General features: G+C 46.6%; 1 protein-coding gene across 2 annotated transcripts; it reads right to left on the bottom strand.

Moving 5' to 3' along the window:
* Window positions 1-636: 636 nt before the first annotated feature.
* Window positions 637-6630, bottom strand: TWIST1 (twist family bHLH transcription factor 1). Of its 2 annotated transcripts, XR_009758178.1 has the most exons (3): window positions 5621-6630; window positions 4688-5183; window positions 637-1457 (listed from the first exon to the last, which is right to left on the bottom strand). XR_009758178.1 is itself a non-coding variant. In XM_061587070.1 (2 exons), the coding sequence occupies exon 1, from the start codon at window positions 6267-6269 to the stop codon at window positions 5655-5657; it is 615 nt and encodes a 204-aa protein (XP_061443054.1). In that variant the 5' UTR covers window positions 6270-6630; the 3' UTR covers window positions 637-1457; window positions 5621-5654. The 2 variants fall into 2 exon arrangements, 1 of the variants encoding a protein (XP_061443054.1); XM_061587070.1 differs by lacking the exon at window positions 4688-5183.
* Between the last annotated feature and the right edge of the window lie 18962 nt (window positions 6631-25592).

Raw genomic sequence — 25592 nt, 5'->3', positions numbered from 1 at the left:
TGCCAACAAACTCAGTGGGCACCCTTGGTTTTTTCCCCTTGCTTGCCTTCGAGGAAATGTTTGGAAGACAGGCGTGAAAACACCATCCCTCTCCAGACTTAATACTTTACAACCCCCTCCCAACACTTTGTATGCAAATAGTTCGGGGATGAGCTTCAACCGCCGCGCACCGCCACCACAACGCATCCCTACGCAAGTATAGACACGACAGCCCTGAAGATCACAAGAAATACGGCGGGGTCGAGATCGAACACGGAGTGAAGGATGGCTGTTAATTTAGATCGGAGGATAAAAATAAATCAAATAAGATCACGCCACATTTTCCTATTAAATATAAACAAAACAAGGATTACAACACACTTCCCGTCTCTTTCTCTCTCTCTCTTAGCCTTGGCTGTTTTGATTGAAAGGCGCAGAGAATCTGAAGTCCAGCAAACCCCCAAACAGAATCATAAAGCTGTCTCGATAATTAACACTCATGTGTCTGTCAGTAGCTAGTTTATTTGCTTTTTTCTCTCGTTTGTTTATATTCCACCCCCCCGACCCTCGGCCCCTACTCTCCTGGGTACTCTCAGATCTACACGATGGAGCCTTGCGTTTCAAGCCCGCTGTCCTCCGTACAGACCAAACTTTAGATTTCTTTAACAATTCAATTGATTTATTGCAGGAAAAAAATATACAATGATATTTACAAAACAATCATAAAAATAGGAATGCATTTAGACACCGGATCTATCTGCATTTTTAACATGGGCCATCAATAAATAAATAGAATGTTTCATTTTTTTTCTCCCCCCTCCCGCTTTTCCTCTTTTTTTCTTGCAGGAAAAACAAAAAACAAAAATAAAACACGAAAGAGGAGCCGGATAGGTTTGCATATAAGAGCTGGAGCCAATAATGCATAGCTACCCTAAACGTTTTTCCTTTTAAAATAGATTTTTCCTTCCTCACTTCTTCTTAACTGGTTTTTGTTTGTTTGTTTCGCTGTCATTAGATCGGTTCAAAAAGAGAGTATTGGGGGGGGAGTCCACAGTAATGTATTTCCTTTCATGAGTGGCTCATAAACTCTCTTGGGAATGCATGCATGCAAGAACAAAAAAAAAGGAAGTAAAGGAAAAAAAGTTAAATTCCAACATTCTTCGTCAAAATAGAAAAAATAAAAAATAAAACCGGTTCAGATTTTGATCAGAATGCAGAGATGTCTGGCAGGCCGTTCAGCCGGCTCTCGCTCTGGACCAGCCGCCTCACCATCCTGGGTCTCTCGCCTCGAATGGCCTCCCCGTGCCCTGCTCCTTGCAACGCGGGCCAAGAACGTGTCTGAACTTCCAAGAAAATCCTTGGCATTATATTGTCTTAGAGAGGGGACAAAGAAAAAAAGAGGGGAAGGAGGGGAGCCGAATCCAAGTGCAGAGTCTCTAGATTGTCCATTTTCTCGTCTTCTTTGGGAACAATGTCATCTGAAAAAAAAAAACCAGAAAGAGAGAGGAAGGAGGGGTTTCATTTGTTATTTTTGATATTGTTACTGGAAACGGAAAATTAAATACATTGCACACACATACAGAGAGGTATTCAGAGAAAGAGTAGAGTGTTGTTTTTAAAAAAACACCCGTTCCTTCTCGCCATACGTACAAAAGAGAATAAAAGAATGAATAAATGGCTTTAACTTTGTTTACTAGCTCATTGTTTCATTCTCTTTCGTAAACCGCCCTGCGAAGAGGCTGGAAGGGCGGTATAAAAATACTTACCACAATTCAAGTAAACGTGCAGTTCTCTCAAACGTTCCAAGCCTGTGCTACACAATGTGGTTCTGTGTGTGCGCGCGACGGGAGGGGGGAGGCGGAATTACAGCACAAAGGAAGGAGGGGGTGGGCAATGCTGGCGAGGCATGAAATTAGGAAACGCGCAGAGGGAAGTGTTACGGATATCTAGGCGAAGCTAGTGGGGAGGGGGGACATATTCAGCTCCACCTGGAGCTTAAACCCAGCTACTTGGAAGCAAGTCCCGTTGGATTTCGGGATGATTTAGCTTTCAAGGGAGCCTGTTCAGCTGCCCAAGCTCATAAAGACGCTGAAATCCAGCGTGGTTGGGGGTGGATCGGTTCCCAATCACCTCAAGGAATAATAATAATAATAATATAATCCGGGTCCACCAGAGCTTCCTCAATGGCTTCCGGGTGCTGTGCGCTGCAGCCATAAGAGATTGAGACATAATCCACATTCAAAAACAAACATAAAACTGGCTATACTCTGGGCAGGCACAAGAGCCAGGGGGCAACAAGAGGCCAGCTTTGCCAAAAAGAATATCCCTGATCGTGGGTCCCTGGACAGAGGCAGAGAGAGGCCGGCATCCAGCCAGCTCCTTGTGCCGATTGTTGGTCTATTGCGGCGGCCCTCTAAACGCAGGCAAGCTGAGATCCCCTTGACAGTTAAGCTCCTTCATCCTGGCCAGGCAGGCGCTCCGATCAGGGCCCATAAAGCACCTCCAGCTATGCAATTCAAGCAGGCCAGGGGAGGGGAAAGTGCAGTGAGGCCTGCGGCTTCCTTAAGGCCTCGATCCAGATGAGGTTTACTCGGAATTAAACCCCAAACGCCTTCAAACGAGAGCTTTGGCGTTAGTATCTCAGGCTGCCTGTCTTTCTGCAGGGTCGCAGCCGTGCAGCATCCAGGTGCTATGCGTGTTTATTGGGGAAGGACTGACTGAGTTCCAACTGGGTAGTCAGCGAGCACAAGACAAGACTTTAGGCTGCAGTCCTGTGTGTCTACGGCGGTGGAACTGAGTGGGTCTTACTTCCGAGTAAACATGCTGAGCCCAACTTTCCATCCTTAGCACCTTTCCTTGAAAGTGCCTCCCAAGGGCTGGGCATCCTCGTTAAACCAGAACTGATTTCAACATGCACAGACTAGGCCGCAAGTCAGGAGACTTACAGCACCGCCCCATGTATTTACTCGGAAATCAGTTAATCAGGCTTGCTCCTCGGGTTAGTGGGCTCAGGATTCAGTCCGCTCCCCTTTTACTCGGCTACATTTTGTATTCAGAGCCTATTTCGGTTCCCCCCGGAGCCGTGCACTGGTGAGTAACCCTTTCTGTGCTCAACGGAGTATGGCTCCCGCCACGTACCATTGCAATCAAATGGGAGGTTTCAGTCTTGATATGGACTAATAAAGGGTGGTAGTCAATGCTGATCCTATTCAGAGCAGGCCCATTGACATTGACAGACATGACTAACTTAGGTTCATTAATTTCAATGGGTGTGCTCTGAGTAGGATTTTGTTGCAGACAATCCATTGATTCTATTCTAAATTAGTCTTCATTTAGTTCCAAGAAAGCAGATTTACTGGCCTGAACCTATCCATGCTTATGCATTAGGTTTTCTCCCCAGGTTATGTGTATAGAGAGGATTGCAGCATTCGGATTGAGTTGAAAATGTATTGGGGTGTCTGGCATGGTGAGGTCTCCAAGACTTGCTGGAGCTTCAGTATATTATGCCAATATCTGGGACCCAGCCTTGTCGACGTCGGTGGGGTTTTCCTGTGAGTAAACATGCATCGGATCCTGCTGCTATCCTAAGCATATTTATTTGGCAGTAAAAACTTGCTGAAATCCGTGGGATTTACTCAGGAAAAGACGCAGCTACAGCCAATAATAAAGACATTACTGGGAAGTGTTTATTATTATTATTATTGTGAAGGCTCATTATCTTTTTTTAAAAGTATGATGGCTGGGGCGGGGGGGAGAGAAGGCTCTAACGCAGTATCTGCTTTAGAAAGATTTGGAAACCTGAAATAAATTACCCCGAGAGCTTAATTGCATCATTTGAGAGATTAGGTTTAGGACATCCAATCCTACTCGCCCAACAATCCTAGCAAATAAATCATGCAGCCTGTCGTCGCAACTTCCCGTCAAACCTTCGGTAACCCTATCTCTACCGGAATCCGTGAGGTTTTCTCGCGAGAAAAAGAAAAGTATAGCTTAAGCTTTCAGTAGCAGTTCTTTGCTCCCATCCGCAGTTTCCTTAGGAAGGAGTCCCGTCACAACCAACGTGTTCGGAAAGTCCATAAAATGCTTTGGCGGGGCTTAGGAAGCGAAACATTCGACTTAATGCCAACTTCAAGCCATGGTCCAACTTAGGACACATGCTTTGAAAAAGCAGACATTTTTGAGGACGGCGTGTTATTATTGGCTGGCTCCACCGCGAGTAGCCGGAGGTGAAGCCATCGCTAAAGTCAAGAGGGGACCTCCACAAGAAAGAGTGTATTTAGGATCTCTCTCTCTTTCTGTGTGTATTAGGAAATCCGATTCCCTTTCTTCTCTACAATTGATTTCTTCCTGTTCAAGCTGAAGTGGCTTCCAAAGAAGCCCCCTTGGGATGGGATCCTCCTGATCTCTCCCAAAGCAGGGGAAACTCGAAGAAATGTTGAAGATAGATTTGTATATGGGAGGGTTTTTTGGGGTGGGGTGAGATGTCTAACAGGAGAAGGTTAAAGAAAGCTCTCCCGTCTCCTTGATTTTCGACGGAACTCCCTTCTAGTACTACAGCCCCAAAAGTCCTATTTAAGTCATTTTTTAAAAGTGGATTAATCCAGAATTCGGATGGAGTAGAGAAGATTCGGCGTGCACCTTTTGGGAGGGACAAGTGTTCAGAAGGGGAAGGGAGAGGGATGCCAAACTGGGATTGCAGCAACCATACCTTTCTAGGTGGGACACCTCTGGCACCCAGGGGGACTTCATATTCGCTTCGCTCGCTCGGCCTGGTCTGACTTTCTTTCATCCCGCAGAGGGCAATCCATTCCTTTACAAGGCCAAAACATTCAAGATGGACTGCTTCGGGCTAAGCGTGCTTCTTTGGAAAGGCTGCCTTATATATTTGAAAGGTGGAGAGGGCAAGGAGTGTGACTCTCGCCTGTCGACTTTTCTGTTCTTTCCGTGCAGAAAAAGCTAGTCCACTCTGGAGCCCAGAGGGACTTACTCCGGAAGAAGCGGGAGGTTAAGGAGGCGTCAGAGTGGCGGGCAAGCCTCAGCATCTCCGAAACTGGAGGCATAGCTCTGGCGGCCTTCTCCCTACCAGAGAGGCTCCCCCCCACCCTGCAGGATCCTATGGACCGGCGCCCTTGGGCGGTTCCTTAACTAGCCACTTCAAAGGGCCTTCCAGCGACCGCCTCTGGGACACGCATAGACACACACACCTTTAAGCAATGATCACGAGGGAGGGAGGAAGAGAGAGAGAGAGAGAGAGAGAGAGAGAGAGAGAGAGAGATGAGAAACGCTTCCTCCCGAGGAAGACCCCCGCCACGGAAGCCTAGCCTAGGCTGACCTCCAAGTAGAAGGGCCCACTGGATTTCCCATGCTCGGCGTCTCAGATCCCGGGTGGGGGTGTCCGGAGACCCGAGATCATGTGCAAGGCATCTCCCTCCACACTCGTGGAAGGCTGGAGATCAGAAGCGCCCGCTAGCCAGCCAGCCAGCCAGCCAGGAAGTCCGAAGGGGCTTCCTCGAGAGCTAGGCTCCTCCATCGGGCCTGCTGCAAGGCCAAGTATGACCTCGGGCCTCCCCAGATTCTCTACCCGCTTCTCTCTCTCTCTCTCTCTCTCTCTTCTCACCCGCTCCGGTGCCTTCCCCCTTACCTCGGTCTCCGGCCGGGCCGGGCGGAGCGGGTCGCTAGTGAGAGGCAGACATGGACCAGGCTCCTTCCATGCGCCAGACCGAGAAGGCGTAGCTGAGGCGCTCGTGGGCCACATAGCTGCAGCTGGCCATCTTGGAGTCGAGTTCGTCGCTCTGCAGGACCTGGTAGAGGAAGTCGATGTAGCGGGCGGCCAGTTTGAGCGTCTGGATCTTGCTCAGCTTGTCCGACGGCAGGGTCGGGATGATTTTGCGCAGCGCCGCAAAGGCTTCGTTCAGCGACTGGGTGCGCTGCCGCTCCCGGACGTTGGCCATCACCCGCTGAGTCTGGAGCTCCTCGTAGGACTGCGGGCTGCCGCCGCCGCTGCTGCTGCCGCCGCCGCCGCTCCCGCCGGATTTCTTGCCTCGCTTGCCTTGCGCCGGGCTGCACGGCTCCTCCGCCGATCCGATCCCCCCGCCGGCGCCTCCTCCTGCGCCTCCTCCTCCTCCACCACCACCGGCCCCGGTGGCGCTCCTGCGACTCGATCGCCTCTTGCGTCCCCCTCGCTTCCCAGCACCCTGAAGCTGCTGCTGCCGGTCGGGCTCCTCCTCGCTGTTGCTCAGGCTGTCGTCGGCGGGCGAGACTGGAGAGTTCGACTCGTCCTGCTGCATCATCTCGGGGGCCAACCCGCAGCGCGCTGAGCGGCCCTTTTGAGGGGGCGAGGGAGGAGGGGAGAGGGGGGGAGGAGATGCCTAACCAGCCAGCTCCCCCTGGCTGGATCCTTGGCCTGCGAAAATGGGGGAGGAGGAGGACGACGACCAGGGCGTGTGGGGAGGGGTGGGGGCTTTGGGGGGGAGGGCCTCAATTGGGTGGGTGGGGGGAGGCCATCGGGAGCCGGGGGGGGAGATAAAGAAGAGAGAGGGAGAGAGAAAGAGAGAGAGAGAGGAGGGAGACGGCGACGGAAATCTCTCTGGCGCTATCTGCTCCCCTCCCGATGGCTCCTTGGAGCTGGCTGGGAGTTGGACAAACGTTGCAGCCTGGGACGCTCTTATAGCTCCTGCTGGCGGAAAGTTTGGGGGCAGCGGTGTCATTGGCTTGACGTGGAGAGGAGGGACTTTGCCGAGGTTTAGAGGAAAGTTTCCGCTTCCCCCCCTTCCCTCCCAAACAGTTCCCAGACCGTTAGCCCGTGATCTAATTGAGCCCCTTTCCCAAATCCTCCGGTTCCTCTCGTTTGAAGTAGGAGGTAGAGAAGTATTCCCCCCCCTTTTTTTAAAAAAGGAGCGATGGTGAAGTATTGCTAGAGAACCCCGATTCTCTCGGATGGTCTCCTAAGATCCGCAAAGCGTTTCCTTCCGAGGCTGCGACCTTAACCACACTTCCTCAGCGGCGGCCAGTTCTGCTCAGATGAAGAGAAATGACTTCCCACCCCATCCTAAACACAGTTCCTTGAAAGCAGGGCCCATTGAGCTCAGTCGGGTTGACTTCCCAGCCGCTCCTGCTCCCACATTTCAGGGCAAGTCAGTTTGGGATCGCTGAAATCGTTGGCTTGCCATTGCAAGCCACTTCCAGAGGACAACCTTCTTCCAAATCAATGGATTTGGGATCACACTGGGAACTGGGGATCCCCACAACAAGCCAGCAAAGACAAACCTCCTTCAGCCCATTTCCCTTCCACCCCGATCCTCTGCAGATTTCCTTGGTGAAAGTAGGGCTGCGATCCTAAAGAAACTCAAGTTCTGGAAGTGAACCCCAGGGAAATCCACGGGACTTCCTTCCGAGAAAAGATGCTTAAGAGAAGGCTCGGTGTCTTGAGGAGCTCGTGGATTCAAATGTGAACCGACGGTCAACTAAGGGTGCTTCTTTACTTAGTGTAAATCGAATCCAGTTTAGCCCCGCAGTGCGATCGGCGTGTGAACTGAGTGGGTGTTCGTCAGCCACGCCGCTTTAACTGGGAAGGGAATTCCACTGATATCGAGGGGACTTACTACTTCCTAGTCCATGACGTGGAAGGATCCAGGTGTGCCTTTCATCCCGGCTTAAGTGCGTTGGGGACTGAACTTGGTTGACTGGAGGGCGTTTTATTGTTCCGGGCTGCCGCAGGCGGGTGGTTGTCCCCAGCCGCGGCAGCAATAGCTCCAGCAACGTGATCGCTTGGCCTCGCTCGCCGATTTCCCTCCTTGGTTGCAGCTTTTCAAGGCGGGGAAGTGAAATTAACGAGCCAGCAGGATGACCCTTCCACTAGGCTCCCTTTTCCTAAGCGCCTCTCTGGCCGGTCTCTCTAGCCCGCCCAGGCAAAGGATCGACCCAGTTCTTGGGCACTGGGTCAGCTAGCCGGGTGATGTCATACGCGGGGGGGGGGGAAGGCTTCTTCAGCTATGTCAGTAATATGGATCAGATCTGAAACAAGTCCTCTTCCGTGGGCTGCTGCAGCAGCCTGAGCTTGCTGACTGGTAAGGAAATCCCGCGGGGACTTACTTCCAAAGGCGGGCGTGTTTAGGACAGGGACGTTAGCTAATTTTCAACAGATGCACAAATCCTTGGAAGGGTTAAAAGAAGAAAGATCCCCTCTCCACACGCGCGCACACACATTCATCCCAGCGCAAACACCCCCCCCCCCAGGATACAGTGTTCGCTTGAGTTTAGAATCAGTTTTAAAACTGAATTTAAAGGGGGTGGTTGGGGTAATCCTCAGCATCGCATTCCTGCTGTTCAGCCCAGTGGGCTTGTTGCAGCGGAAGAGGGTTGAGGATTGCTCCGATGGCACCCGAATCTAAACTCTATTTGCTTAGAAAACGAGCCACGTGGATGTGAATGGTTCTGAAGTGAAGGGTTCAAGGATCCTCAAAGTCTTGAGGGAAAGGCGGTAGAAGGCATTCTGTTAGGCCCATTCCGATGGCAGCCTTTTTTTTTCTTGAACGCAAAAGTAGTCTAGTTAATCTGTTTGCTTGGCTGTCCTATCTTAAATCACACACACACAAACACGCGCGCACACACACACACCCTGGCCTTCCTTCCTTCCAGGAGGTCCTGTGGATTTCATAGGGACACATTCCTAAGAAAGCATGCGTGGAAGTGCAGCCTTACACCGAAAGGAGTGGTACTGAAATCTACAAGGCTTCTTGCGTTTCTCCTTTTCTTGTGTCTAGTTGCCCTTCTATGGCTAATTTAATGTTATACGGTTATCTTGCCAGATCCTAGCATTTCCACTCGATGCTTCTTTCAGAATAGGTGATTCGCGTGCTTGTTTATTTCCCCGTCTGCCCCCGCCCCCAAACTGAGAGGCAATCCTCGGGGGAAAAGTCTATCGGCATAAAGCGACTGCTAACAAATGTGTGGGTATTTAATATTTCAGGTCATTGCAGCAAAAGAAAAGTTTGCATCTTTCTAAACGCTTTGTTGATCCTCCTTCTCTCTCTCTCTTTTAAAAAAAATTAACCAGAATCAAGATCTACAATGATATTTTTACATGATATTCCCTTAGTTTTGAATACGCAGAAAAAAGGTTCGCTGTCCCAAATATTTGAGCACAAGAAGAAAGTTTGTCTCCATTACAGAAAAGCCTGAGCTGAGTTCAGCGAGAAAACCCTGCTTGTTTTTAAGACAGGGATCCCATTGTTCATATGGGTGTGTGTGTGTGTGTGTGAACTGCACAGTTTAGAATATAGAACTGAATGCAAAGCACATATCACCCACCATATCCCTTTTGCAAAAAACCAAAATCAAACCGTACAGGTGGGTTTTTCAAAGGAACCCGCAAAGCTCCACCCTAGATGCAAGGAAATCCGCATGGCCCCACATGTTCTGCAGGATACACGTGTTGCCGGTAAGATTGTTTTCCCAGCTGCTGATTGATCGAAATTCTGCCCAAATGACCCAAAAGGATAAAAAGGAAGGGATGTCCTCTAGGGACTTCAGGTGACCACAGAAGACGAGAAACTATTTCGTGCGTTGGACTTACGATAGGCCTACACCACCTCAAAACTATCGAAGGGGGGGGAATTGTCTTGCTGTCAATGGTGAGCATGGAGGACAGTTACATGGAACTGTTAATTGTCTTGGGAGATCTTCTAGAATCATGATAACGAGCGAATTACCCTGTAGAGGCATCTCAAGGTTAGAAAATAGGAGCCCCAGAGAAACTGAGGTGCACCTCCTGCACAATGTTCTTCCAAAATTACAACAATGAAATTCAAGACCCCCCCCCCAATAAATATATGTATATTCACAGGTTTTACAGGGAAATCTGACAGCAACATCTCTGCATGGAGCTCAGAAGGCCATACGTGATCGTTTCCTTTCTTTGCTATCTTTTCTACAGTCTGACACCCTGAACCTAAGTCCACAGAGAAAAGCATTGAGTCTTGTAGTCCAATCCCCTATTCCATCATGGAGGATATCCAGAGCTAAAGCATCCCCAGGCAGATGGCTGCTTGGAGACCTCAGAGCAAGGTGCCACAGTCAAACCTAAATGGCAAACAATTTCTCCTAATGTTCAGTCAAAATCTATCCTCCTGTGACTCAAGCCCCTTTGATCTAATTCTTCCTAGAGGTGGCCATTGGGACAGGTGGGGTGGAAGGCAGGGAGCCCAGAGTAGGTGGAGCCAGGGCCAATGAGAGACAGAGTCAACTAATACTAGTTTAGTCCCCATCCTCCTCTCTATTAAGATGTGCACAGGCAACCCTGAGGCTAAAGAGGAGGATGCAGACAGGCATTGTCACCCCCTTTGTTCCAAAGGAGGCAGATGGGCTTGGAGGATTCAAGGCTGAGGTCGGTGGGGCAGTGCCCTATGTGCCCTATTTGTCCTAATGGACCAATCACTGGTTCGTCCCTCTGTGGCAGCAGAGAAAAAAAATGCCCCCAGGCTGAACATTCCTGGTTCCTTCAACAGATCCTCACAGGGCCAGAGCAGGGAGGAGGAACTTGTGGCCCTCTAGATGTTGCAGGACTCCCACCCAGCCAACCTGACCAATGCTTGATCAAGCAGAGTGGGAACCGTACTCCACCAATATCTGGTGGGCCAATGGTTCCTCATCCCTGGGCCAAAGATTTCCGAAGCGTTCCCTCAATAAAGCCATGTCCAAAGTGGCTTTCTCCTTAGAAAGGTAAGGATCATGTCAGAATTCTCTATTGAGATGTGTAGCAGAGTTGCATAGCGCTGTGGAACTGAGAGTATTGAGCGAGCTTAGTGAGTGTGTGGTTGAATATTTGCTAAGATTCTACCTTCCCTGTAAATTAGTCAGACAGAGACTTTAAGCTTTAAAATAAGAAACTACTTTATTCTGGAAGTACATGCTTGATAGGAAAGAGTTCTATATCTAGTTAACTGGTTATGCTGGAGCAGCCTGCACTGGTCCCAGTGCTGGCCCTCATCCTGGTTGAGAGGAGAGACAAAGAGAAAGATGTCTGCTCCCCTCTCAAGAGAAGAGAACACTGCGAAAGGCAGGAAGGAACTGGGATCAACATTCCTTTGCTTATCAGCCTAGCAGGAAGGGGAGAGACGGCAGAGGCTCTTCCTTGGCTGCCTGCCTCCACCTCTCAGCTTCAGCTTTGGGTAAGACTTCAATATCTTTCCAGGTCTCAGGCTCTGGAAGTTCATCAGCTCTTGCCAGGTAGGACAGTCTCAGTGGAGGTACACCTCTGTTGGTGCGGTTAGAGCTTCTTGGTACAGGACTCTCTGCTGCCCCTTTCGACTGTGCAGGTTCCCCTTCTTGCTCTGATTCCTCACTGTCCTCCAGTGCTGGCATGTTGCTGTAATCTGTAGTACTGTATGGTATTTCTACTTCATCTTCTTCACTGTTGTGGTCTTGGAATGGTGCCCCTTCTGGTTGGAATGCACCTTGACCTCCATCAAAGTAGACAGCTCTTTGGATTTCAATCCTTTCTGTTTTGGGATTTAGGATTCTGTATCCCTTTTGTTTTGAAGAATATCCAACGAAGATTCCTTCCTTTGTAGTGTTGTCCAATTTGGTTCTCTTATGGTGTGGAATGTGACCATACACTTTTGATCCAAACACCTTTATATGAGCCAAACTGGGTATGCGCCCATACCATAATTTGAATGGAGTCTTGTTGCCATTCACCTTTGTTGGCAAATGATTTTGTAGATAGGTGGCAGTATACACTGCCTCTCCCCAATGCTTCTGTGGGAGATTGGCATCTTCCAGCATGGATCTCACCATCTCAATAAGGGTTCTGAATTTTCTCTCCGAGACTCCGTTCTGCTCTGGGTTGTGGGGTACAGTGGTTTGATGCTCAATCCCATTTTCAAGCAGAAACTGCTGGGTAGCATGTGACATGTACTCTCCCCCATTATCAGAATGTAGAATCTGTGGTTTTCTCTGAAATTTAGTTATTACCATTGCCACATTTCTGAAGCATTTGCCCCTTCTCCTTCAACATATATATCACAGTGAATCTTGAATAATCATCAATAAAGCTGACAATATATTTGTTTCCGCCAGTTGAAGTGATTGGCATTTCACAAATGTTGCTGTGAATCAACTCTAGGGGGCGCTTAGTCTTCCTTTCACTCTGTTTAGGAAAACTGGGTTGGGTCCCTTTTGCTTTAACACAGCATTTGCATCTCCCCTTTTCTTGACAGGGTTCCATTTTCATGCCTCTTACTAAATTATTATTTTGAAGGGTATTTATCTTTGCAATGTCGTTATGCCCTAATCTTCAATGCCATAAATGTAAACAAGACTTGTTACAGCATTCTTTCACAACATTAGCTTGTGGACTTTTCTGATCCACTTCATACATGCCCTTTCTTTTGGTAGCTGTGCATAAAATTTCACCATCTCTAGAAATTGTGCAGGAATCTTGTTCAAATAACACAGAGCACCCATTGTTTGTAGCTTCATTAACAGAAATTAAATTGTTTGAGATTCCTGGGGTCCAGAGCTCATTCCTGAGATAAATTTCCTCAGTGCCGCTTGGAGTCTGGCAAAACAGCTTAGCATCTCCCTGCGCCTTTATGGCCAGGACTCTCGAGTCAGCCAATTTAACTGTGCCTTCATATGGGGTTAAATCTTCAAACAAAGCTTTGTCCTTTAATAGATGAGCACTTGCTCCTGAATCAATATAGAATTTATTGTCATAACATTTTTCAACATGAGTTACCTGAAAGCCCTTTGCACTTTTCTTTTCTGTCCCTTTAAATTTTTTATTTCTTTTAGGCTTCCCTTTCTTGTCACATTGGTCTTTAAGGTGTTTTTCTGAATTGCATAGATAGCAACGCTTGGCTTTCACACCTTTGGATTCCCTTTGCATTTGACTGGCTGAAGCTTGGCCAGTTTGTTTATTTAAGAAAGAGGAGACCCCGTCTTCTCTTGCATCAGTTTTTCCTTTGTTCTTCTGAAAGAACTGCGCTCTAACTTCAGAAATAATCTCGTTTAGAGTTTTGTTTTGTTGTTGCATTATAACTATGAAAGTCTCCATATATTTTGGAAGGGAGTCTAGGAACAAAGCTATTTGAACTGGTCCTTCCAAAACTGTGCCTGCTTCCTCTATCCCTTGGACTAGCACCATGAATTTTGTAAGATGTTCCTCAAAAAAATCATCCCTCATTTGTAAATTAATAAGACTTCTTAACATTGCAATAAGATGTCCCTGGCTTTTCGGATTATGATGGGATTCAAGAGTTTTCCACATCTCTCTGGCATTTTTAGAATTCATAATCAGGGGAATCTGAGAGTCACTTATGCATTTAGTGATCAGGTCTTGCACCATTTCGTCTTTCTCTTTCCAAACTCTTTGTTCCTCCCGAGAAGCATCCTCTCTTGGTTCCAATCCTGCAATAACTTCCAACAGCTTCTGTTGCTTCAGGTGTTTCTTTATTCAAAATTCCCACAGTTTCCATCCTCCGGGTTCCAGTCTGTGGAGACCTAGCCGCGCCATCATGCTGGCCATCCTGAAGTAAAAGCCTCAACTCTTCACTGACTAAAACTCTGAAGGTCTCTAATAGCTTCCTTGATTCAAACACAATAGCTCCTTTAATTGCTCAAATCTCCATTTGTGTGGCTGGGCCCGTAACATGTCGGAATTCTCTATTGAGATGCGTAGCAGAGTTGCGTAGTGCTGCGGAACGGAGAGTATTGAGCGAGCTTAGTGTGTGTGTGGTTGAATCTTTACTAAGATTCTACCTTCACTGCAAATTAGTCAGACAGACTTTAAGCTTTAAAATAAGAAACAACTACTTTATTCTGGAAGTACATACTTGATAGGAAAGAGTTCTATATCTAGCTAACTGGCTATGCTGGAGCAGCCTGCACTGGTCCCAGTGCTGGTCCTCATCCTGGTTGAGAGGAGAGACAAAGAGAAAGATGTCTGCTCCCCTCTCGAGAGAAAGAGAACACTGCGAAAGGCAGGAAGGAACTGGGATCAACATTCCTTTGCTTATCAGCCTAGCAGGAAGGGGAGAGATGGCAGAGGATCAAAGGGATAGGTATAGCCTCAACCAGCAAGAGGTCTAGCTCTCTAGCTACCCTTATTAACCCCATGCAGCCTCAACCCACCAAGTTGAAAGAGGCGGTAGTGAGACCGCTTCTGAAGAAATCTTCCCTGGACCCAGAAATTGTTAATAACTATAGGCCGGTAGCAAATGTTCCATTTCTGGGCAAGGTCCTAGAACGAGTGGTTGCGAACCAGCTCCAGACACTCTTGGATGAAACTGATTATCTGGATCCATTTCAATCGGGTTTCAGGCCTGGTTTTGGCACGGAGACAGCCTTGGTTGCCCTGTACGACGACCTTTGTCGGGAGAGAGACAGGGGGAGTGTAACTCTGTTGATTCTCTTTGATCTCTCAGCGGCTTTTGATACCATCGACCATGGTATCCTCCTGGGGAGGCTCGCTGAGCTGGGAGTTGGAGGTACTGCGTGGCAGTGGTTTTCTTCCTACTTGGCGGGTCGTCTCCAGAAGGTAGTGCTTGGGGAGCATTGCTCGATACCCTGGACCCTCCAGTATGGAGTTCCGCAGGGGTCAGTTCTGTCCCCCATGCTCTTTAACATCTACATGAAGCCGCTGGGTGCGGTCATCAGGAGTTTTGGAGTGCGTTGCCACCAGTATGCTGATGACACGCAGCTCTACTTCTCCTTTTCATCTTTTTCAGGTGAGGCTGTCAATGTGCTGAACCGTTGCCTGGCTGCGACAATGGACTGGATGAGAGCTAACAAACTGAGGCTCAATCCAGACAAGACTGAGATGCTGTTAGTGCGTGGTTCTTCTGACCAGATGGTGGATGCTCAACCTGTCCTGATGGGGTTGCACTCCCCCTGAAGGAACAGGTTCGTAGCTTGGGAGTACTTTTAGAACCATCCCTGTCACTTGAGGCTCAAGTAGCCTCGGTGGCACGGAGTGCTTTCTACCAACTTCGGTTGGTGGCCCAGCTACGCCCCTATCTGGACAGGGATGACCTTGCTTCAGTTGTCCACGCTCTGGTAACCTCTAGACTAGATTACTGCAATGCGCTCTACGTGGGGCTGCCTTTGAAGACGGTTCGGAAACTGCAGCTTGTGCAAAATGCAGCGGCCAGATTGTTAACACGGACCAGGCGGTCCGAACATATAACACCAGTTCTGGCCCGCTTGCATTGGCTGCCTATATGTTTCCAGGCTCGATTCAAGGTGCTGGTTTTAACCTATAAAGCCTTACACGGCTTGGGACCATGATACTTGATGGAACGCCTCTCCCGATATGAACCTACCCATACACTGCGCTCAACATCAAAGGCCCTTCTCTGGGTGCTTACGCAGAGGGAAGCCCAGAGGATGGTAACAAGAAAAAGGGCCTTCTCAGTGGTGGCCCCCGAATTATGGAACAATCTCCCTGATGAGGTACGCCTGGCGCCAACATTGTTGTCTTTTCGGCGCCAGGTTAAGACCTACCTCTTCTCCCAGGCATTCTAGCATTTTAGCATTTTAGCATTTCAGTATTGTAGCATTTAGTATTTTAGTATTTTTAGTATTTTAGTTTAATATAGGTATATTTGGAAATTTAATGAGTTATGTTTTAAATTGATTAATGTGTGGTTTTAAATTGTATGTTGATATTTTGATGTTGTGAACCGCCCAGAGAGCTTCGGCTATGGCACGGTATAAAAATTTAATAAAATAAATAAATAAATAAATAAGTTGGAGTTGAACCTCATACATTCCAACAGATCCAATGCCAAGCACTTTGTGGGCTTGGTGCGACATGGCTGAAGGCTACAGGGCAGTTACTCGAGCACACGTTCCACTCAACTGAGCTGGGTGGGCTTCCAAGTAAAGGTGCTTAGGACTGGGGAGGGAGCAAGTCTCCTTGGACCTGAGCTCTTCCATTCCCTCTGAAATCTAGGGCAAGTACACCCCAGTAAGAAGTTTGAAAAGAATAGTTTGGGGTCCTCATTCTAAGTACCCTCCTGCTTTGGGCTTTAGGAAAGTCTTACACAGATGACATGGATGTGTTGGTTCATACAGTCAGGCAGGTCGCTGATTTCGCTCCATGTGATTAATATTTACCGACCGGCGGCTGATGGTAGTGTTGGCTGTGTGTAATTTGTGTGCTTAATTTAGTTTAAAGCAACACCACAGCAGCAGAGTAGCGTGCGTTTACCTAAGAAATCAGGCTTTTACCCTGCATCAGCATCACTGAGACTGGAGACTTAGTAAAATAAGAAAAGCTAGTTTATTTGTAGAAATACATAGCAGACAGAAGGCATACCTAGTTCTAACTAACTAACTAAGTTGGAGGTGTAATGCCCAGGTGCGGGAGTTAGCCCCATGCTAGGAGAGAGAGCAGAGACAAAGGGATGTCTCCTCTCTCCCGGACAGCTGGAGAAGAAAAGGAGTGGAAAGGGCGGAAGGAGGAGGGGCAGGTAAGCTTCCCTAAAGACGTAACAGTCTAGCGACAGAAGGAAGTCAGTCAGAGCATCACAGGTAAAGGTAGCCAAGCCTATCCATCTGGAGGACCCTAACTCTATCTCCCTTCTGGAGCACAAACAAAAGAACAAAACAGGAGTTGCTCTTGCCCCACTTCCAACAGGTAGGAAGGACCCCACTGGAAAGCATGGCATTTGAGGAGAGCTGGAAACAGTGTCCTTTATATAGGGCCCATGATCCACACGTATGTGTGAACCAGCAGGCCCTGGAAGAGAATAAGCGGGGTTGGCTATGAGGCAGCTTGAACAACTGATGGGAGTGGATGGGGTAGTACCTTCATGGTTGATTTTTTGTAAATTTGCAACACTTCGCTAACATTTCAATAGAAAAGGAATAACCATTTGCATTTCCACCTGGTCTCTCTTCCAGGAACACAGAATGGTGTACATTTCACCCCTTCTCCCTGTTATCCTCACAACAACCCTGTGAGGTAGCTTAGGCTGAGAAAGAGCCTTTGTGTGAGCAGCCGAAGAGATTCAGGGCTGAGAGGAACTTCAAAGCGATGCCAGTCCAACCCTCTTTTCACGATAGCACACTGACCCTTCAAGCCCAGGATGTGGCACCTGGGCTATATAGGACGCTGGGCTCAATGTCCTGTAGGACCCTGCAGAGTTGCGCTGCGGAACGGAGAGTATTGAGCAAGCTTGTGTGTGTGTGTTTGAATCTTTGCTAAGATTCTACCTTCCCTGCAAATTAGTCAGACAGAGACTTTAAGCTTTAAAATAAGTAATAACTACTTTATTCTCAAAGTACATGTTTGATAGAAAAGAGTCCTATATCTAGCTAACTAGCTAAGTTGGAGCAGCAAGCACTGAACCCAGTACTCGCCCTCATGCTGGAGGAGAGGGAGAGACAAAGGAAAAATGTCTGCTCCCCTCTTGAGAGAAAGAAGAAGACTGTGAAGGAGGGAAGGAACTGGGATCAACATCCTTTGCATATCAGTCTAGCAGGAAGGGAGAGACAGCAGGAGATCAAAGGGATAGGTATAGCCTAGCAACCAAGAGGTCTCCTCTCTAGCTACCCTTTTTAACCCCATGCAGCCTCAACCCACAAGTTGGAGCTGAACCTCATACATTCCAACAGGCTACAACTCCGATCATCCCTGACCAGCCATTGCCCATGCTGGCTGGGGCTGATAGGAGCTGGAGTTCAACACCATTTGGCAGGCCACACTCACCCACAGTTGCTTTGAACTAAAAGGATGGTGGCCCTCTGAGAGCTCCTTGAAGCCAACTTTCCCTTTCCTTTCCTCATTCCATGAAATTGACGAGAGACCTACCTAAAAGAGATTTGCCAGAGCTAGGAACGGAGGCAACCCAAGCAGGTTTGGCATCAAAAACTGTCAAGGAAGATCCCCATTCCCCCTAAGTAGGAGGTTGCCCGAGTTTGCCAAGTTCATTTATTTATTTCTGGAGTGGAACAGCCCTGTTTGCTTAAGAGCACCAGAGATTTTTATTTATTATTTTATTTTATTTTGCAGCAAAGGCAATTGCATTATCTGGAACTCACCCACTCCAATCTAATATAACCACCCAACAGAATGCATGAGATGGAGTTTTTAATAAGCCACAAGTCAGTTGCTGGAAAAAAGGAATAAACGGAACCCGTTCAAGTGCTGCCAACAAAAGAAAAAAAAATGGAAACTTAACAGAGCTCCCCCCCCCCTTCCTGCATGTGAATACAATTGGCAGCCTACTGGAAGACAGGCTCTAGTTAAAACCTTAAAAAAAGAGAGGCCTGCCCTCTTTGTTAAAAATCCTATTTTCCAGTTGCCTTCGTGCTTAAATTTAAAGGATAATTACTAAAAGGAGTGATGTGGGGGTTTCCCCTTGCAGGCAGGCAGGGGAAATAGAAGAGCCACTTTACACACACCTTTGAGGCATTTTCACAAGTGACAGGAAAGGTGTTTCCACATTGGAAGGTTATGTGTGTGTTTTTTCTTTTATTTTCTTAAATTGGTCTGTGATAAGAGTTTAAAATCTAGGCTTACTAGACTGCGCACACAACGTTTGAAAGGGTTCTTCTCTTGTTCTTTCAAATCTGAATTAAAAACATTAGTAACCAATAGGCAAGATCCAGAGGGTTAGCCCTATTAGTCTGCTGCAGCCAGGGGTGTAGTCGTCCAGGGTCTCAGGGGTCTTAGACCCTTTACTTTTTTGGGAGCAGAGTCCCTATGTCTCCAGTGTTTTACAAGGCAATCAGCAGGAAAGGGGAATGTTAGCCACTGAGAAGAGTAGAAGAGTTTTCTGACCTTGCTTTTTCCTGCTGAATGGAGCCAACCAGAGTAAAAGGAGGTGAGTCAGTCACTGAAAAGACTCTTCTCAGTAGCTAACACTCTCCCCTTTCATGCTGATTGACTCCAAGGGACATCTGTTGTTGTGGGGGGAGGGATTAACAAGGGTCTCATTCTCAGCGCAGCAGCAAAAGAAAAAAACCGAATTTGCCACTACATGACTGGCTTCAGCAAAAACAGAGTTATGTCTTGGGGCACCTTAAAGACTCCTAAATTGATGATGATAAAAAGCTTTCAAGGACCACAGCCCATGTCATCACTGTATCCCAGGGAAGCTGATGCCATCATGCATTTGGTAGTCTTTCGGGTGCCACAAGACCCTTCACTGTTGTTGCTGCAGTAAGAAAGCAGGTCACATAAGACACTTTGAAACTGTTTTACAGCACAATGCCAACCATGTCTACTCAGAAGAAAGTCCTATCAAATTCAGTGGAGCTTACTCCCAGGTAGGGGGGATTAGGATGGCAGTCTTAGGCTGAGATCCTATAACATATGGACTCTTACCTGGAAGAAAGCCTTACTGAACACACAGGCAATCCTGTAGCCAGCCTAAAAGTTGGGTGGCACAAAAAATGGTAGGGGGAAGGAATGTGTAATAACTTTATTTATTTTTGTTAAAATTGTACGGGGGTGGCATCCCAGACACACACACCCCATGTGCCTGCATTGAGGGACTTTTCTTCTGAGTATACGTGCACAGGACTGTACTGGACAGAGTCAAGGAGAGTTTTTCTAGAGCAGGGTAAAAGGTCTACCTAATCTAGTACCTTTTTTCCCCCAACAGAAGGTGCCAAGATGCCTCTCTGATACTCACATGCAGGGTATCAGTCTTCTCCTATTTTTTTTACTTCCCCACCTGCCCATCTGGTTTGTTTATTTATTTAGATCATTTCTATACCACTTTACATTTCCAACATCCTCCACCCCCCAAAAAATCTCACACTTTTCAGTGGTTTAAAGCATACTGTATCTTAAACCATCAAATACAACACTGGAAAAATACCCAAACAGAACATTCAAATGAAACTCATCTACATTTCAAGCAGTATCATTAAGAGTGAAACAAAATGTCCTCTTAATAATAAAAGAACATGAGAAGTAAAAAAAATTAAAAACTGGAAAAGGTTCAGAAAAGGACAATCAAAACGATCAAGGAGTTGGAGCGACTCCCCTATGAGGAAAGGTTACAGCATTTGGGGCTCTTTAGTTTAGACAAAAGGTGAGTAGGACGTGATATGACAGAAGTGTATACAATTATGCATGTCATGGAGAAAGTGGATAGAGAGAAATTTTCCTCCCTCTCCTGTAACACTAGAACTCATGGATATTCAATGAAACTGAATGACAGAAGATTCAGGACAGATAAAAGAAAGAACTTCACACAGCACATAGTTAAACTATGGAATTCACTCCCACGAGAGGCAGTGATGGCCACCAACCTGGGTGGCTTTAAAAGAGGATTAGACAGTTTAATGAAGGATAAGGTGATCAGTGGCTACTAGCCATTATGACTAGGTTCTCTTTTCACTATCAGAGGCAGTATGCGTTTGGATGCCAATTGCTGGGGAGAGTACAGTTGCACTTAGGTCCTGCTTGCTGGCTTCCCACAGGCATCTGCTTAGCCACTGTGAGATAAAAGGCCAGGACTAGATGGGCCTTTGGCCAAATCCAGCAGGGCTTTTCTTATGTTCAAACAGAAAAATACAATCATGCGATGATGAAGCTGCTACTGATGATGTGGAAGGTGTGCTGACACTTCTGTTCCATAGTAACAATGCCCAAACACATCCTGAGCACCCACCCACAGACAAACTTCACTCTCAGCCATTCCCAACAACCATACCCATAGCACAGTTACTCCCCAGCCAAAACTTTTGTCACACAATGAACTGATATAGTCCCTGTACCTGGAACGTCCGTGTGCATCATAATCCTATGCATGTCTTAGCAGCAATAAGTCCCACTGTGTTCAAAGGGGCTTACTTCCTACTAAGTGTAGTTGGAATTTCAGTCTTATTCTTTTATCATAAATAGAAGTGAACCATTCTCCCTTTCTCTCTCTCTCACACACACTGAAACTAATGAAGGTTTTACATCAGGAACTAGGAAATGCAAAAAGGGATACCGGCTTCACTAGTGAACACAGTTACAGAGGCAATCTCTTCTTTGCATATATTCATATGTATTTTCAAACAACAGCAGCAATACCTCCAAGGCAGTGGTGTGCAGTGGCTAGAGCATTGGCTTTGAGTGGGGGAAACCCGGGGTCCAATTCCACGAAGCTCACTGGGTGGCCTGGAGCCTGCCTAACTTTTATTTCTCAGTGCTCAGCCTCCCTAACAGGGTTGCTGTGATGATAAAATGAGATAACCCTGAGATTCTTGGAGAAAGGGTGGGATGAAAATATGCTAAATTAGGAATGAAATTTGTTTTATGTAAATTTGTATAGATATTAGCAGAGATTGTCAACGGTCTGAGATGCTGTGTGCCAGTGTGTGCGTTTACCTTAGAAAGCATACTTTTACCCTGCATTGAGATCATTGAGACTTAAGACTTAGTAAAATAAAAAAGCCATTTATAGAAATACATGATAGATAGGAGAAGCATAGCTAGTTCTAACTAACTAACTAAGTTGGAGGCGCAATGCCCAGGTTTGGGAGTTGCCCTCATGGCTCAGGAGGGAGAGAGCAGAGACAAAGACTGGAGAGAGAGAAGAAGGGGAAAGGGCAGAAGGAGGAGGGGCAGATAAGCTTCCCTAAGACGTATCAGTCTAGCGATGGAAGTCAGTCAGAGCATTGCAGGTAAAGTTAATCAATCCTAGTCTTCTGGAGGACCCTAACTCTATTTCCCTTCTGGAACATAGACAAAAGAACAAAACAGGAGTTGCTCTTGCCCCACTTCCAACACCCCTTCTCAATGAGTGTTTGGTTCAGCCCATGAGATTCACCTTGTCTCTCAGCTTGCAATGTCTGACTTTGCCCAACGCCTTTGTGAGAGCGTCTGCAGTCATGTCTTCTGTTGGACCATCTTGAGTAGTCCTCTGCGGTAGGTATCTCTAATACTTCACATCTGTGTGTTTGGTCCATGAACTCACCCCTTCTGACTCCATGAGTCTGATGCATCCTTGGTTGTCCTCATGCATCACAACAGGCTGAGGTATAGGGATGCCTAAGTCTTTAAACAGTTCAAGTAGCCTTTGCATATACCAGAGCATCACAGGTAAAGGTAGTCAAGCCTAACCATCTGGAGGGCCCTTACTCTATCTCCCTTATGGAACATAAACAAAAGAACAAAACAGGACTTGCTCTTGCCCCACTTCCAACAATTTGAGCACCTATCAGGCAATTTGTATCCACATGTGAATAATCTGAAACAGCCCAGTTAAGGATGCCATAGCTGAAAAAGTATTCCAGTTTGAAACATATTGCCTGAGATGTGAACAGTTACTGTATGCATGTCCAAGGACTTGCAAGCATCCAGGAGAGTTTTGTATATTGTTCTCTGAACAGCAGACTTCTGTTGGCAGACTGGCTATTGGTTTATAAACCTGGGAGATACTCCACCGCAACATTACCTACATGGTTTTTAAAAAGGCTTCAGCTTGGTTCACTTAACAAAGTGGTTGCATGAGATCTGATGGAAAAAAGAGCTGACCTGGCAGTGACTGACCAGGAATGAGACCCTGAGGTAGTAGTAGATAGCTCGATGAAGATGTCACCAAGTACGTGGCTGTTGTGAAAAGGGAAATTCCATGCTAGGGATCATTAGGAAAGGTATTCAAAATAAATCTGCTTATATCATAATGCTATTATAGAAATTTATGGTGTGCTCACATTTAGAATACTGTGTACAGTTCTGGTTGCCTCACCTCAAAAAGGACTATAGAGTTGGAAAAAGTTCAGAAAGGGGCAACCAGAATGATCAATGGGATGGAGTGACTCTGCTATGAGGAAAGGTTGCAGCATTTGAGGCTTTTTGGGTTAGAGAAAAGGCTAGTCCTGGGTGACATATCATGAAGGAAGTGGATAGAGAAAAGTTTTTCTCCCTCTCATAACCTCCCTGGTAGAATGTGGGAATGCTATGGACATAATATATCTTGACTTCAGCAAAGCTTTTGACAAAGTGCCCCATGATATTCTGATTAGCAGCTAAATGTGGGCTAGATGGAACAACTATCAGGTGGATCCACAGTTGGCTCCAGAATCATATTCAAAGAGTGCTTATCAATGGTTCCTTCACAAACTGGGCGGACGTAACGAGTGGGGTACCACAGGGCTTGGTCCTGGGCTCAGTGCTCTTCAACATTTTTATTAATGACTTGGATGAGGAGGGTACAGAGCACGCTTATCAAATTTGCAGATGATGCAAAATTGGGGGGAGGTACAGCTAATACCGTGGAAGACAGAAACAAAATTCAAAGGGACCTTGATAGGCTGGAGCATCGGGCTGAAAACAACAGAATGAAATTCAACAGGGATAAATGCAAAGTTCTGCACTTAGGAAAAAGAAACCAAAGGCACAGTTATAAGATGGGGGATATTTGGCTCAGCAATACGACATGAGAGAAGGATCTTGGAATTGTCCAAATGAATATGAGCCAACAGTGCGATGTGGCTGCAAAAAAAGCAAATGATATATTACGCTGCATTAACAGAAGTATAGTTTCCAAATTGTATGAAGTATTAGTTCTCCTCTATTCAGCACTGGTTAGGCCTCATCTTGAGTACTGCATCCAGTTCTGATCTCCACACTTCAAGAAAGATGCAGACAAACTGGAACAAGTTCAGAGGAGGGCAACAAGAAGATCAGGGGACTGGAAACAAAGCCCTATGAGGAGAGACTGAAGGAACTGGGCATGTTTAGCCTGGAGAAGAGAAGACTGAGGAGATATATGATAGCATTCTTCAAGTACATGAAAGGTTATCTCACAGAGGAGGGCCGGAATCTCTTCTCGATCGTCCCAGAGTTCAGGACACAGAATAATGGGCTCAAGTTGCAGGAAGCCAGATTTCGACTGAACATCAGGAAAAACTTCCTAACTGTTAGAGCCATACAACAATGGAACCCATTACTAGAGAGGTAGTGGGCTCTCTGAAACTGAAGGCATTCAAGAGGCAGCTGGACAGCCATCTGTCGGGAATGTTTTGATTTGGATTCCTGCATTGAGCAGGGGGTTGGACTTGATGGCCTTATAGGCCCCTTCCAACTCTACTATTCTATGATAACACTAGAACTCATGGACATTCAATGAAGCTGAATGCTGGAAGATTCAGGACAGAGAAAATAAAGTACTTCTTCACTCAGCGTATAGTTAAACTTAGAATTTGCTTCCACAAGAGGCAGTGATAGTCACCAACTAGGGTGGTTTAAAAAAATGATTAGACAAATTCACGGAGGATATGGTTATCAATGGTTACTAGCCATGATGGCTTTGCTCTGCCACCATAGCCAAATGCTTCTGAAAACCAGTTGCCGGTAGCTATAGGAATGGATAGCATTCTTATACTCAGGTCCTGCTTGTGGGCTTCCCATGGTCATCTGGTTGGCCGCTTTGAGATCAGATGGGCCATTGGCCTGATCCATCAGGCTCTTCTTATCTTTTTATGTCCTTAGCTGAAAGAGTGAAGTTTGTTATCTCAGCTGGTCATATGCACAGGACATCACCATTGGCAATCCAATCAATGCAATCTAAAAATAATTGCAAGAGTTTGGCCCTCAGGAGTGGAGCCCATTGTTCAAATCTACTTCTAAACAAACTAAGTGAAGAGTGAATACCACCACCTGTCTCCAGAATTAAAAATCCCATCTCTCTGACCACATGACTCATACTAGGTATATAGGAATTGAAGAATGACAGCTTTCTGATCCAATCAATATTGGATTCTCCTTTCCAGCCTGAATCTAGGGGTCTGCATTTCCTTCACAATCTCTGGATCCCTGCCTGATGAAACAAAGGTATCAACGTGCCACAGCTGCTTCAAAATCCCTTTTAGGGCTGCATGACTTTGTCGGAATTTCTCTATTGAGATGCGTAGCAAAGTTGCGTAGCGCTGCGGAACAGAGAGTATTGAGCGAACTTAGTGTGTGTGTGTTTGAATCTTTGCTAAGATTCTACCTTCACTGCAAATTAGTCAGACAGAGACTTTAAGCTTTAAAATAAGAAACAACTACTTTATTCTGGAAGTACATGCTTGATAGGAAAGAGTTTTATATCTAGCTTAACTGGCTATGCTGGAGCAACGAGCACTGGTCCCAGTACTTGCCCTCATCCTGGTTGAGAGGAGAGACAAAGAGAAAGATGTCTGCTCCCCTCTCGAGAGAAAGAGAACACAGAGAAAGGCGGGAAGGAACTGAGATGAACATTTCTTTGCTTATCAGCCTAGCAGGAAGGGAAGAGACGGCAGGATCAAAGGGATAGGTATAGCCTCAACCAGCAAGAGGTCTAGCTCTCTCTAGCTACCCTTATTAACCCCATGCAGCCTCAACCCATCAAGTTGGAGTTGACCCTCATACATTCCAACAGACTTTTCCTGCGTTCCTCTGGATCTTTGTTAGATGAACCAGAGGGCCAAGAACACTTCCGCCTGCTAGATCAACAAATTCCTTTTCCACCTCTCATGAGTTTCAGAAGTTATGTGTGAGGTATAGAGTGCTGTCTGAGAAACAAATGTCACACACATCCCCTTGGGAAAATGGAAGCTTTTGTGTGGTATTTTAGATCCTGACCATAGCTTGGAAGTAAATACCAATGAAGTTAATGGGCCTTACTTTCAACTACCTG

The sequence above is a fragment of the Rhineura floridana genome, chromosome 10 (assembly GCF_030035675.1).
Source record: "Rhineura floridana isolate rRhiFlo1 chromosome 10, rRhiFlo1.hap2, whole genome shotgun sequence".
Lineage (NCBI taxonomy): Eukaryota > Metazoa > Chordata > Lepidosauria > Squamata > Rhineuridae > Rhineura > Rhineura floridana.
Note: the sequence above shows the minus strand (reverse complement) of the source record. Positions and strands in the feature narration are given on the sequence as shown.

Coding starts and splice junctions, on each gene's coding strand:
- TWIST1 (XM_061587070.1), bottom strand. CDS start 6,269: ATGATGCAGCAGGACGAGTCGAACTCTCCAGTCTCGCCCGCCGACGAC.